We start from the raw sequence: 13,949 nt of genomic DNA on the forward strand, positions 1-13,949 counted from the left end.
ATTGCTGCAACAAGCAGCGTAAAGTTTAATGAAAACATTCTCGTCGTACACCACACCAGAACTGACGGAAGAAAACAAACACAGATTTTACGTCATTGTCACTCAGTCACTGATCCCAGTCACTGAGTCATTCACCACACAGATAAGGTAAGTTTATAAAATCGGTAGATTTTTTGGTCTGACTATGAATTAGAAATTATACATTGGTTCCTACACCACAGTTTCAGTACATAATATGACAGATTAAACAAACTGAATAGCAAAAACGAAGCTATTATTTTAGAACACTATCACGAGCTGAGATGAACCCCCCCCCCCCTTCTCCCTTCAGGCAGTTTTGCACATGCCGAGCAAAGAAACTGGGTTATATCTCTACTTTTAACCGGCCAGAATTCGAACCCAAGATTGTTTGACTTAATGTCCAATGCTTAAAACATTTAGCTGCCTTCGCTCCTCCACCCGCACCACTGAACAACGCGGTTATTAAAGTTGGTGTTTTCGGAATGTGTGTTCGGTTGTGATGATTTTCAGCAGTTTCAGTTTTCAGTTGCTCAAGGAGGCGTCACTGCGTTCGGACAAATCCATATGCGCTACACCACATCTGCCAAGTAGATGCCCGACCAGCAGCGTAACCCAACGCGCTTAGTCAGGCCTTGAGAAAAAAACAAAAAAACAACAACAAAAAACACAAACAAAAACAAAACAAAACTTGTAGCAGACGATTCGTATTTATACACATGTAGTTTACTCGGATATATTTTGCCTGACAGGAGATAAATAAAGACTAAGTTTTGAGGGGATCAATTTATTTCGGGATAAATCAGACGAAAGAACATGCATCTGAACCCACAAGAAATAGAAGAGGCAGATAACTCTAAAAGCAATCGCCACCTGGCGGCAGTTTTCTGGTTGACAACAACGCAACACAAAAGACGTTCTCATTGGCCAATTCGAATACCCGACGAGAGCATCAAGGAGATTCCATTGAGGTTGTGCTTGCGAGGTTTGTGTCCCGACATGTTTTCCCTCTTAAATAGAATCTGGTATTAACGAGTGTGTACGTATAAAAGATTCGTTTTCTTATTCAGTTGGGAGTTTTCAGAACAAACATTTGAAGTCTGATATGTTACAGGACAGGATATTCACAAAAATTCTATTTGAGATAACTGTCCAAAATGACTTTCTACTGAACGATAGAATTCAAATCGAGTGAAATCCCAAATGTGAGGGACGCATGTACGAGTAAGATTAGTAAAGTTGAAACACAACAGCCATCAGTTTCTTTGCTGTACTTTTATAAACTGACTGCATAAGTTCTCATGGATTTTTTTTCTCACAAATTTACGTTGGTACATTTGTGTACATTGTGAAAGTCAGTCGCGTGAATGGTACTGTGGAGTGCAGGCGAACGGTCGGACCGGTCTTTATATTTTATATACCTTTTTGTTTTTTGTTGTATTTTTATCGTCATTTTCAGATTAAAAGTCACATATATAACCGTATGGTTTTCACATCCATTCATCCGTGTTCTTTGTTCGATCGGTCAGTTTAGAACTATGTGACGTTATCGGTCATGCAGCGTCATTACACACGTCTACTGCCAAGTCTGCGGTCATGAAACTCGCATGGTTCCATGATTTTGACAAGGAAAACAGCGCCTATCTATTTAGAAAAGAAAATTATTCACACTTTGGTCTGCTGTAATATTAATACTGTAATACAACTAATAGTGATATTTGCAAGCAGCTTTGTGTTCATTTGAAATTTTATTCACAAAACTTGTAAGTTTCTTGTTTCATTAACCTTTTCTTATCTTGTAAACTGAGGACTTCCACAAAGATTTTATTTTTCAGATTATTTCCAGCTCTGCACATCTATAGTAGTATTAAAGAACCTTGAAATTGAATGCTTGTAAAGTTGTATATTTTTTTTCACTTCAGTGTTTTGGAAATTCAAAATACTTCAAGTAGTAACTTCTCACTTTTAATTCAATTTCAAGATATTCCTCTGTCAGTGGCTCCTCCAGAGTTAAGTTGTGAAAGTGTTTTTCACTTTGTGTCATTTAGGCCTTTACATTGAGATTGACTGTGAAAGTACAATACAATAATGAAGAGATAAATATAGATCAGTACTGACATTCTTTTAGAAAATAAATATATGTGTTACACTGTTAACATCATAATTATATCTTGAAATCTAGGTTAAAGAATGGTATAGTCATATATTAATAATACTTTGGTCCAATGCTTCAACCAGCTTTCAAATTTTATTTCATCAATGTGATCAAATGCATAACTAACTTATTAACTATCTTCTGTGATCTCATTTCTATTCAAAGAATTATAAAATACTGTTGTTGGGCACAGTCTGCTGAATTATACCTCATTAATGATAACTGTATGATCATCAACAACCTACAGGTTGTAAAGATTTAACTATTGTTAGGCTAGTTCTGTTCCATTTGCATCCTGTTAAGATCCTCTGATGCCCACTCAAAAAAGTAAACCATTTGTTGATTGAACCACTTTGGCATAAGGAAGAAAACTGAAAAACAGTATTGACAATCTATGACATAGCTTCAAATCCAGCTTCTAGGTAAACGTTCAACTTCGAGAAGGAATTACTTAGCCAACTCTCCATGCGAGGGGCACCCCCCTCCAAAAAAAAAAAATCTTTTGTCAGTTTAGTTAAGTAGGAAAGGCATATTTGTTTAAATTTCAATAAATTGATGAGACAGGTTACTGCAAATTGTTTCAGGATGCTACCAGTGAAGTGCCACCATCGGAACAAGTCAATTGGATAGTCTGATAAGTGATACGAGGAAAAAATATAAGCATGTTTAAGGATTCTGCTCTTTGAACTTTCTCTCTCTCTTTTTTTTCTTTAAAAAATATATCTATATATATATATTTTTTTTTTTTATCACAACAGATTTTTCTGTGTGAAATTTGCTACACTACAGCGCCACCCATTTTTTTGTATTTTTTCCTGCATGCAGTTTTATTTGTTTTTCCTATTGAACTGGATTTTTCTACAGAATTTTGCCAGGAACAACCCTTTTGTTGCCATGGGTTTTTTTACGTGCGCAAAGTGCATGCTGCACACGGGACCTCGGTTTATCGTCTCATCCGAATGACTAGCGTCCAGACCACCACTCAAGGCCTAGTGGAGAAGGAGAAAATGGCGGCTGAGCCGTGATTCAAACCAGCACGCTCAGATTCTTTTGCTTCCAAGGCAAACGCGTTACCTCTAGGCCATCACTCCACTTGTTGAGTGAAGAGAATTTATATGAGCAAAGTCTGTACTTCTAAGGACTAAGGGAAGGTATATCACTACATGTTAACTTCTGTACATGCTTACACATGTGAATGCATTCATTCATGCACATCTTTATCTTGATTTTTTTAATTGATGTTAGCAATGGATTGTTCATATGATTGTATTCTTTGAAAGTTTATAGAGAATCGGCTACTTTTTCTCAGAAATTGAAAGCATTAAATTTTGACATTTTAGGCTGTAATTTTAAGTATAAACAGGACAGTAAAACTTGAAATATAACAAAGAAAAAAGAGAAGAAAAAAACCCGTTAACATACAGCTTGAAAACATGGCAAATTCAAAGTAATTAAATTTTATATATGTATATATATATGTATAAAAGAAAAGAAATTACTGTTAATTCTTTATACAGTAAAATAGGCATTCGACTACCCACTTACACAAGCTTTTGTGCTTGCAAACAAACGTGCACAGAATACACTGGTGAAATTGAAATATGATGTATTATACTATTAAGCCTAAAGATAACGAATCGGTATGGCATTCAGTTGTAAAACAGGTATTTCAAAGATAAAACAAACCTGGCATAAAGAGATTGAAGTAAAATTAACATCTAAGCATTGGGGCATAGACCTAGAACTTAAAAGTATCAGACCTAGAATTTAAAAGTATCAGCATGCACCCCAGCGAATGCCCCTTACAAAGTGCTACTGTTGGTTCAATTTTGCAATTGTTTAAAAATGGCATCACATCTTTTGTGCTGTCATTGAAAAAAATCACTCTTTTTTAAAACTGAACAAATTTTGCCACATTTTGATTTCAGCTACTTGTCTGCGATACTTTCGTTTTCTTCTTCTTCTGTTTTTATGATGAACATGATTTCTCTTTGTGTCCAAAGCCATCCCCTGATTTTATCTACAAGTTTACAGTAGCTTTGTTTTAATAATTTTGTGATAATTACGCATGATTTCACTTTGTTTCAGATCCAGTCAGTGACAATGGACGAATATGCAAAGATCGAGAAAATTGGGGAAGGTGAGGAAGAATTGGGATAGATCACATTACTGTAGGTATAATTTGTCAAGTAATCACTAATTGAGATTATTGTAAAGGGGTTGGGGGGGAGATGGGGTGATCAGATCAGAAGAAAATACAAATCATTTAGCTGAAGAAGTCTTTTATTTAGTTTTAAGTTCTGATGACAAGTAAGAATATTAGTGAACTGGTAGAGTGAAATTGTATATTCTTCTTTGTGCCAGGTATCTTTTATTTGTAGTATGTGGGGTAACTATTAAATGGGTTAACTCTTGTCAGTTGAAGTAACTTGGATTTTGAAAAAGATTAAGATATTTTGAATCAAGTTTCATTGATTCTGTTTCAAATCGATGTGAATGCTGATTTAAGTAATATTGTGCTCTACAGGAACATATGGTGTAGTGTATAAAGGCCGCCATAGGAGAACAAATCAGCTGGTGGCACTGAAGAAAATTCGACTGGAAAATGATGAGGAGGGTGTGCCATCCACTGCAGTCCGAGAAATCTCTATGTTGAAGGAGTTGCAGCATCCCAGCATTGTGAAGTATGATATATTTCTGCTGTTGTGTATAGTTTTCCACATTACTGTTTCTTTCCATTTTTCATTGTTATAGTAGGCAGTTATTTATTATATATAAAAAATTTTAAAAAAGTTAGGACCTTCTGCACTAGTGGGTCACAGTGAAGTATGTGTAGTTAAAAGGAAATTTTCTTCATAAAATTACTTTTAAGTAACATACTTACCGTGACTCAAATTTAAGACCCACCCATTCCTCCCCGCTTCTGTTCTCCCTGCACGCTGCACTGGCTGTGGTGAATTGTCGTAAAAAGAGGGCACTAGTCAAGGATGCAATGGGGAGGTAACCTACTACGGGAGGTTATTGGCCGTTGTTAGGGAATCAGAACCTTGCCGGAGTCTGCAGTAGTGGGTCACAGTAAGTATGTTACTTAAACGTAATTTTAGGATGAAAATTTCCATTCTAAGCTTAAAAGTAGTTGTCTGCAGAATTTCAAAGGCTGCTTGCTTATATATCAAGCTGGCATGCTTCCCTGTACTTAATGATGAGCACTTGCTGAAGTTATTCATAGCTTTTTCTCAAATAGAGCTAAAAGTGCTTTTCATGTACAAAAACTTGTTAACTATCAATGATGAAATGCTGAAACAATTTATTGTGACACAACTTGCTCACATTTGCACACATACACACACATAACATTGATTGGACACAAACTGGTGGACAAAGATATCAGTACTGCATATTTAGATGGGTCTTTTGGATAAGGGTTGAAAGAGTTTGTGGAAATGGAATGTCTAATGTAAAATACAAAGCTGTTTTGGATGGTTGGACCCAGAAAGGAAAGAGTACGTTGACTGAAGGATTTTGTTCTGACAGATGGATAAAAAAGAATCCAATTATCAGAAGAGCAGAGATTTTGAGATGTGTTGTATTGACGAAGAATATCAGAGGTATTCAATTATTTCAGTGCCAGTGCCATTGATTGAGGGGTGTTGTATTGACGAAGAATATCAGAGGTATTCAATTATTTCAATGCCAGTGCCATTGATTGAGGGATGTGAAGCTGAATGAAGAGTTTGTATGAAATCCAGGACTGAATGGGGAGCTGATGCAAGGATTTCAGAAGAGTTGTGGTATGTTCATATTTTGGGAATTTCAGAGTCGGCTTCGCTGCACTGTTCTGAACCTTTTGGAGCTTGGGAAGCTGGTACTTTGTTTTTGCTTGTTACTTAGTAGGGGGCCAGCAAATAACAAAGTTTTACTAAACTAGTTCATTAGCAGTTTTTATATGTAGTTATATGGTCAGTAATTTATTTTAGACTCAATTGATTCATTTAAGTACAATCAGCTATCAGCATACCCCCAGAATGTGTTCGTGAAAGGCCTGTTACCGTTTTTTGTGTAAACTCAGTCATGGCACATCATTTTGTGGACATTGTATTAGAAACCCTAGCTTTGCAACAATTTTTTAGACTCATCAGAGTCAGTCTGTAAATAGTGTGGTCAGTTGGGCTATAAGCAACAAAGTTAGATGATTGATAACCACCTCATTAAACCGCCTAAAGGAACTTAGTGAAAGCCAGATTTCAAAAGCAACATGACAGAAACATATCTACTGGAAGTTGTCACTGAAGAAAAAACCAAATCTTATATCAGCTCATGTAGAATATATGGGTCATCATTAAATTTTTAGTTCTCACTAAGGGTTACTCACTTCAGTGGATAAATTATACAAGAAGACGTGTTCTTGTGTCAAGAAAGGAACACTGCTGCTTTTGAGCCACACTGAAAACTAAATTTTACTAACTCTGAATGCTTTGATGAAGTTCACTTTGTGTGTATGAACAGAATAAGATAACTTAAAGCCAGACCTCACCTTAAAAAAATTCATATCATTCAAAACCAATTGGCGTGTGTTTGAATTCTCATTCTGTGTCGCAGTCATCACAAGCCTAATGGACTTTTTTTTTCCAATAAAATCAGCATAGCCATGAAATCATGGAAGTACCTGGATCTTCAGAATCTTTAAAATAGATTTGAGACATTAACAAACTGGATTTCCAGGGCAGTTAATTTTTTTTTTTTTTTCATTTCATGAGATGCATGACAATAGTGTCATTTCAACAGTTCTGTTCAAATGTTGCATAAAAAACTAGATTTGTAATGCTTGTGATGTGTGTCAGGTTTACATGCTATAAATGTGTTCATGCAAACAATGCATTGATATTGTAATTCATCAAGTGTACTAGAAGTCTTCTAAGGAAGTTTAATAGCATCTTTTAGATTTTTGTGTTCAACATAAAGCACTTATAGTCATAGTGTCACAAGCATAATTGACATGCACATTCCCACATTGCCCATTCACATCACAGAAATAAGTAACTTTTGCCATTTTCTTCCAATTGTGCATGAAAATATAAAGGATTTAGATTCTTAAACAACCAGTTTAAACTATTTAACCAATTTAAATTTTTGCCTCCAATTCCAACTGTGTGACCAGCACTGAAGAATGACCCATTATTTCCTTACAGTGTTATGTTTCATGTTAAATAATGATAATATGCATTCTAGCCCATTTATCATTTGATTATTTTATAACAATGCCATAGTCTTTCAGATAAGATTGAGGCACACTAAAAATCACAAAACATTGTTTTTGTGGCAAAATCAGAAGGAATCGTACAAGTAAAGGGGGTTTTGCCTTTTAGTAATCTTTGGATAGTTACATTTCTAACTGGTGCTCAGAAAGAATATAATAAGTAAAAAATGCATGATCTTTCAGGTTTATACATATATGTATATAATTTTTATTTATATATATATATATGGTTTTTTGTTGGTTTTTTTGTTGGTTTTTTTGTTTTTTTGTAATTAACTTGCTGGTTTGATCTGTTTCAGATTGTTGGACGTGCTGATGCAAGACAACAAACTGTATTTGGTGTTCGAGTTCCTCAGCATGGATTTGAAAAAGTATCTGGATAGTCTTCCAAATGGACAGCAGATGGACAGAATGTTGATCAAGGTACTTAACAATTAAAATACACCGGATAAGACAGTTGGCCTTAATCATTGATGGTGATTTCACACACTAGACAGATTGCTTCAAGGAATCATTGATAGTGATTTTTACTCACTATGTTAGTGACAATGTATTTTTTTCTTTTGTCAGTGGTGCTTTTACTAATGTGTCACTGTGCTTACATAATGGACAGAGCATATCTCTACGCCTGATGCTGAGTATTTTATTGCAATTTTTAATGTTCAGATACAAAACAGCTCTGCCCTTTCACTTCCCAGTCTCCTAATGAATGACAGAAAACTACACAGTATTGCTGAGGCTGATAATTCTTTTCTGCCCCAAACTGTTAATTGTCAGTTTAAAAAGAGTACTTGATACTGTCAGAGAGTCATACAATTGTTATTTAAAAGAAGAGAAAAAAAAGTTAAACAAAAGTATGCAGATAACCAGAGTATGTACTTTAGAAAAGGAGAAAAAAAAACCCATGCTGTTCTGTGCAGTGAATATGTTCAGAGGACCCTGAACACATGGTTCTTACAGTCTTTGGGAAAATGAGAGAACCATATCTGCTAACCCCAGGCTTGAAAAGTCTTGGAAAAATGATTTGCCATTTAGAGTTTGGATAAGTCATGGAATTTCAGTAAAACCTCTGACCAGTACCACCAGTACCATTTAACAAAGAGCTTATGCCGCTTATTGCATCCACACACAAAAAAAGTCAAAAATTGAACAATATTGATAATGGCATATCCACTGATTTGATTCATAAACTGTGAAACAGACAAAATAATTACTATTCAGTTTGGCTTTGTGTTAGAAATTTTCAGTCTGATCTGGAATTATCAGTATCGGTAGCTCAAGGAGGCGTCACTGCGTTCGGTCAAATCCATATACGCTACACATCTGCCAAGCAGATGCCTGACCAGCAACGTAACCCAACACGCTTAGTCAGGCCTTGATCTGGAAGATATATGAGTAATATATATCAGATTATCTGGGATCCTGTTCTGCCAGAGGGTGGAGAGTGAGCACCATTTGTTGTTTTTCCTTTCAGAGTTACATGTATCAGATTGTGTCTGGGATCCTGTTCTGCCACAAGAGACGGGTGTTGCACCGTGACTTGAAGCCACAAAACTTGCTGATTGACAACAAGGGGGGTATCAAGATCGCCGACTTTGGTCTGGCACGGGCTTTTGGCATTCCAGTCCGAGTTTACACACATGAGGTCAGTCACTTTCATCCCCATAATTATACTCCATCTTTTTATTTTCCCATCCCCCAACTCCCCTTTTTTTTTCATGTGAGTATGTTCCAAGTGAACCATGTAGTCCATTAGCTTTTTAAATATATATGTATATATATATTTTTTTTTATATTTTTTTTTTATTTATTTATTTATATTTTAAGAGTATGAATTCTAATTGAGTTTATTATTGTTTGTTTGTTTTTTTGTTGTTGTTTTTGTTTGTTGTTTGTTTGTTTTTTCAAAGAAGAAAACCATAGTGATTTTTTTGGGGGGGGGGAGATCATGTGGAGTCAAAATTCAGTACTTAGCTGTTGGTTCAGAGAAATCTAAAATATGGAGCTTCTGTGACTGAGGGAAGAGTTTGAAGTGAGACAGATGTGTGTATTATAATTTGTATAAATAATTTTGCCATATGTGCAGGTTGTGACCCTGTGGTATCGCGCCCCTGAGATCCTGTTGGGGTCGGCTCGCTACTCTACACCAGTGGACGTGTGGAGCATTGGAACCATGTTTGCTGAGATGGCCAACAGGCGACCCCTGTTCCACGGGGACTCTGAAATTGACCAGCTCTTCAGAATATTCAGGTTGGTCTGTTATTGGGTTTTTGTGTGTTCCCCACCCCCCAGTTTCAAGATGGTGTCAAACCAGGTGGTCAAATGCATATATGCCTCACTACATCTGCTTAAAGATGTAGCAGATGCTTGACCCTACTCAAAAACCCAATAATTTGGTGAGGTTCTAGAAAGTCAGTCATACACATAAAGCATTGGTCTAGTTTTGACAGTGTGCTGGAATTGTATGTCTGAACTAATGTGCTCTTTTTTCATCTATATCATGCTTCTGCTCTTTGTTTTTGGTGTTAAAAATGAGAGCGCCCAAGAATTGATAGACGGACAGAAAATATGAAAAACCTTAGCCGTATCATAGAGCACAGGAGCAAGAGTCAAGATGGCTGCCGGAAAAAGAGAGTGCTAGTCAGGGATGCAAAGGGGAGGTAACCTACTTCGGGAGGTTATCGGCCGTAGCTACTTTTGTTTTCTTCGCATAGGCGGGTAGTAGTTTGCACAGGACAGGAATCAGACCCCTGCCGAAGTCTGCATTAGTGGGTCACGGTAAGTATGTTACTTAAACGTAAGTTTAGGAAGAAAATTTCCTTTATTTGCCTATCAGTTTGTTTTGGGTGTTAGAATTTTAAATCATTTGCCCATCAGTTCATATGACTGCACGGAGTAAGAGAGAGAATAAAGGTGAGCAAAACAATTGATCATTTGTGTGTTTTTTTGTTTGTTTTTTAACCTTGAGATGACTTGCTTTAGGAGGCTTCCTTACCGCTACTATCTTGGGAGTGGTGAGGGAGGCATAACCCACTTGCAAAACCTCCATTCCCTGATAGAAATACTGGATTTGCTTCTTAAAAGGGTGGCAGCGATGTTATTGGCAGTCTCACCTATTTTTTTCCTTTGTGTATGTATTGTTATTATTTATTTTCAGGACAATGGGAACTCCGACAGAAGACACATGGCCAGGTGTGAGCTCACTGCCAGACTACAAATCCAACTTCCCATGTTGGAAGGGCGTGCAGTTTTCATCTACTGTCAAAAACCTGGATGAGCATGGCATGGACCTTCTGCAGGTACTCTTTTTTTCCCCCCCCTTTTTTTCTCCAGTCTCACACATATGAAGTTTGACTCATTCCTCCCCCACCTCCCATCCCTTGTCAACGTATCACCCATGAAATCCTATGTCAAGGGAACAAACTCTTTTGCAATTTTTCAGTGGTAAGTATAAGGATTGATTAAAAATTTTAAAAAAAAAAGAAAAGTTTTCTTGTTCCACTGAGTTGTTTTTTTTTGTTTTTTTTGCCTTCTGCACATAGTAAAGTTGTAAAAGGATCTCTTCTTGTTTTTTCAGGATTATGTTGCTGTGTACCCACCCCCAGCCCCCACTCCCACACACAAATCAAATTTGACAATCTAAAGGGGGAAAACAGTATGATGTTTCAAAGTTTTTTTGGCAGTCCACTTGACTGTGTGGAGAACTAGGAAAATCTGTTAACTCTACTTGTGTTGTCCTCTGGGTTTTAGATGAATGTTCTTGAACAAAAATAATCGCAAATAAAACAAGAAATTTACATCAATCAACAGTCATTGAATATTAGTTTATTACTAACACTATGTTTGCATTTCAACTTTATTTGAATCCACGATCAGTCGGCAAATCATTGCTTTGGCCCTCATGACATCCTGTTCAATTGTATTTTCTTTTCTACTGTTTGGGGCTGAAAGAATGAAACCCCCCAAAAAAGTTATTGCTTGTAGGTGTATATATATTGTGTTTATTATTATTTGATTGTTATTTTTTTCTTCACAGCAGATTTCTCTGTTGATTTGTTACAGAAATGCTTGTTCTATGACCCTGTCAAACGAATCTCTTGCAAGACGATGATCAATCACCCGTACTTCAGCACCCTGGACAAAACAGTGTTGCCAGCCAATCTTATCAGCTACGAGTAATTGCATGCCCTGTCTGCCTGCCTGCCGTCTTTCCTGCCACACGCCTAATGGATCAGCTGTCATTTTCAGCGCACAACACTTTTACATCTACGCACACAGGCTGTGACTTATCTATTGATTAAAAAAAAAGAGAAAGAGAAAAAGGTGGAGCACTGTTGCAGCTTGTTTATTCTGGCAGCAAGTAACAGGGGGAGAGCCAAGTGTCACATATGGTTGGACTTAATTTAGTTCAGTGGTATCTTCACTTCTACACTCAGGATGGTTTTTTCACAGAAAAAGGGCCTGTAGAGTTGGGTTACCTGTTGGCTGACGCCCTTGATTTAAAGGTCAAATTGTTCAGGTCTTGGTTTGGTGAAGGTTGTGTTGTTTGAAGGGATGGGTCCTGGCACAGAAAAAGGGACAGGCTCTCCATTTTGTTCATTTCATCAGCAGTGCGAAAGTGGTGGGAGTTTACACTGGGCACTTCATATGCCAGGAAGTAAAAGCTTAGAAACAATCTTTGAATATATAAAAGTATATCTGAAAGAAGACTGAGTGTTACTGCTTTGATTTGATTTGATTAATTGTTATAAGTCACATTATGACAAAAGTTGATAACCATACTCCTGTCCAATGAGCTTTCAGCCATGAAATGGTCTTCATGGTTGGCTGAATTGTCCACATGCTCTGGATAAAATTTAGTTCACATGCTCCTCATGCAACATTCAAAACAGTCTTGTAACAAAATGCTGATGTTCTTTCAGTGTTGAAGCAGCAGGAAATGTACAGTGGTGGTTCATTAAGTTTTGAAAGGAGATGTCTTTATAAAAACAATGTAATCAGGGGAATGGAAATGTGTGGCTTGGTATGTTGAACACATACCAAGTCTTTTGTGTATGTGGTAAGAATAAATGTGTGTGTGTGTGTGAGCATGGGACTGGAACGGAAGGAATTGCATTTTGTTGAAATGTTGCTGACATAACCAAATGTGCGAATGAATGGAGAAAAGGGCAAGAAACTGCCTCTACTTTTTTGAAAGTCTTTACTTGGCTGCATGTGAAAGCCACCGATGTGTTCATGTTTTTGTTTGGTCCTAAATCCTGTGTCTGTCTGGCACACATATGTTCTGCCTGACTTTGCCTTTGTTTTATGTGAACATGTACATGATGATCGATGTCTTCGTGTTTGTTTGGTCTGGAATTCATGTTCTCTTTAGACATATTCTGCCTGCCTTTTCTTTTGTTATTAGCATGTACATTTTCTTCTGTGTGCATCATATTTATTTCCTAGAATAAAGTAGTAAACAGCAGTCTTGTCTAATCACTTATTCTTGTTTATCAGGCTTTATCAAATTTGTTTTAGGAAGAGTTCCTTGAGTAGTTGCTCATAGTCTTAAGTCTGTAGACTCAATTAGCTGTGCATTTTATAATGGTCATGTTTTGGTCTGTTTAACTGTTTCTGTATCGGAGAAAACTGACCATACCCTTCATGTCCAGTGACTCATTGAGGGTCATTTGTTTTGACTCCTGTGGAAAATTAAAGAACTGCTTTTGGCAATGACCAGACTGACATTTCAGACAGCTGGCTTAGTTATAGTAATAAATGTTGCAGTGTAAGTTTCCTGAACACTTATCATCGTTAGACACTGCTTTCTGTGTTCACATTCGTCAATAGATTCCAGTTATGTCTCAAGTGTTGATATAATAGTACCCATTTCAGTAATTCATACATCTGGGAAATGCAGTCATGTTGGTTTTCAGATGCTAAACAAAAGGGCAAGAGTTATCTGAAAAATGTAGATTTAAGTAAACACTTTGATTTATGAGCTGTTAAATGCTCTTGTTTTTCTATTTGTGTTACATGTAATTTGTGTGTGCATGATGGTCAGGAACAAGGAGTGAAATCATGAGGAAATGCTGGATTTACTTGCATTTGAGTGCAGCAATCACTGATTAAACCTGCTGACCATTTCAAGTTTGCTGTTTTTGCAGTTTTATTGGATAGTGTATATGAGCATGTGACTTTCATGTTCTGGTGTGTGATGTATGAGCTTACATATTTATTTGAAAACTGATTATCAAACAATGTCATTGACTAGCATGTGAGAAATTGTACAACACTGCAAAGACATTTCCTTGCTTTTATTTTATAACTTGGAGAACATTTTCTTGATTCTCATTCACGAATAGTTTATTTAAAAACAAGACAATCCATTGATTGACAGTGACATCAACATTATTACAAGAACAAAAACTGTAAACCTGTAATATGTGCACATAATAAAATCAGACAATTGCATTGATTATTCGCTCACACAAACACAATTTCAGACAAAAATAAAAATTGTATGTCACACTCTCA

At 36.6% G+C, this 13,949-nt stretch overlaps 1 protein-coding gene across 1 annotated transcript; it reads left to right on the forward strand.

Moving 5' to 3' along the window:
• The first annotated feature begins 914 nt into the window (after nucleotides 1-914).
• On the forward strand, nucleotides 915-13,556 carry LOC143280508 (cyclin-dependent kinase 1-B-like). The gene is made up of 8 exons (XM_076585184.1): nucleotides 915-1,003; nucleotides 4,262-4,313; nucleotides 4,701-4,857; nucleotides 7,730-7,853; nucleotides 8,905-9,075; nucleotides 9,517-9,680; nucleotides 10,588-10,729; nucleotides 11,493-13,556. The coding sequence occupies exons 2-8, from the start codon at nucleotides 4,277-4,279 to the stop codon at nucleotides 11,607-11,609; spliced, it is 912 nt and encodes a 303-aa protein (XP_076441299.1). The 5' UTR covers nucleotides 915-1,003; nucleotides 4,262-4,276; the 3' UTR covers nucleotides 11,610-13,556.
• The last annotated feature ends 393 nt before the right edge of the window (nucleotides 13,557-13,949 follow it).

This window comes from Babylonia areolata, chromosome 1, assembly GCF_041734735.1.
Source record: "Babylonia areolata isolate BAREFJ2019XMU chromosome 1, ASM4173473v1, whole genome shotgun sequence".
NCBI lineage: Eukaryota > Metazoa > Mollusca > Gastropoda > Neogastropoda > Buccinidae > Babylonia > Babylonia areolata.

Bases quoted from the DNA above. Each gene is read 5' to 3' on its own strand.
- LOC143280508 (XM_076585184.1), top strand. From the start codon at position 4,277: ATGGACGAATATGCAAAGATCGAGAAAATTGGGGAAG. The intron at 9,681-10,587 runs GTTGGTCTGTTA...ATTTATTTTCAG, and splicing joins CAGCTCTTCAGAATATTCAG to GACAATGGGAACTCCGACAG. The intron at 10,730-11,492 runs GTACTCTTTTTT...GATTTGTTACAG, and splicing joins ATGGCATGGACCTTCTGCAG to AAATGCTTGTTCTATGACCC.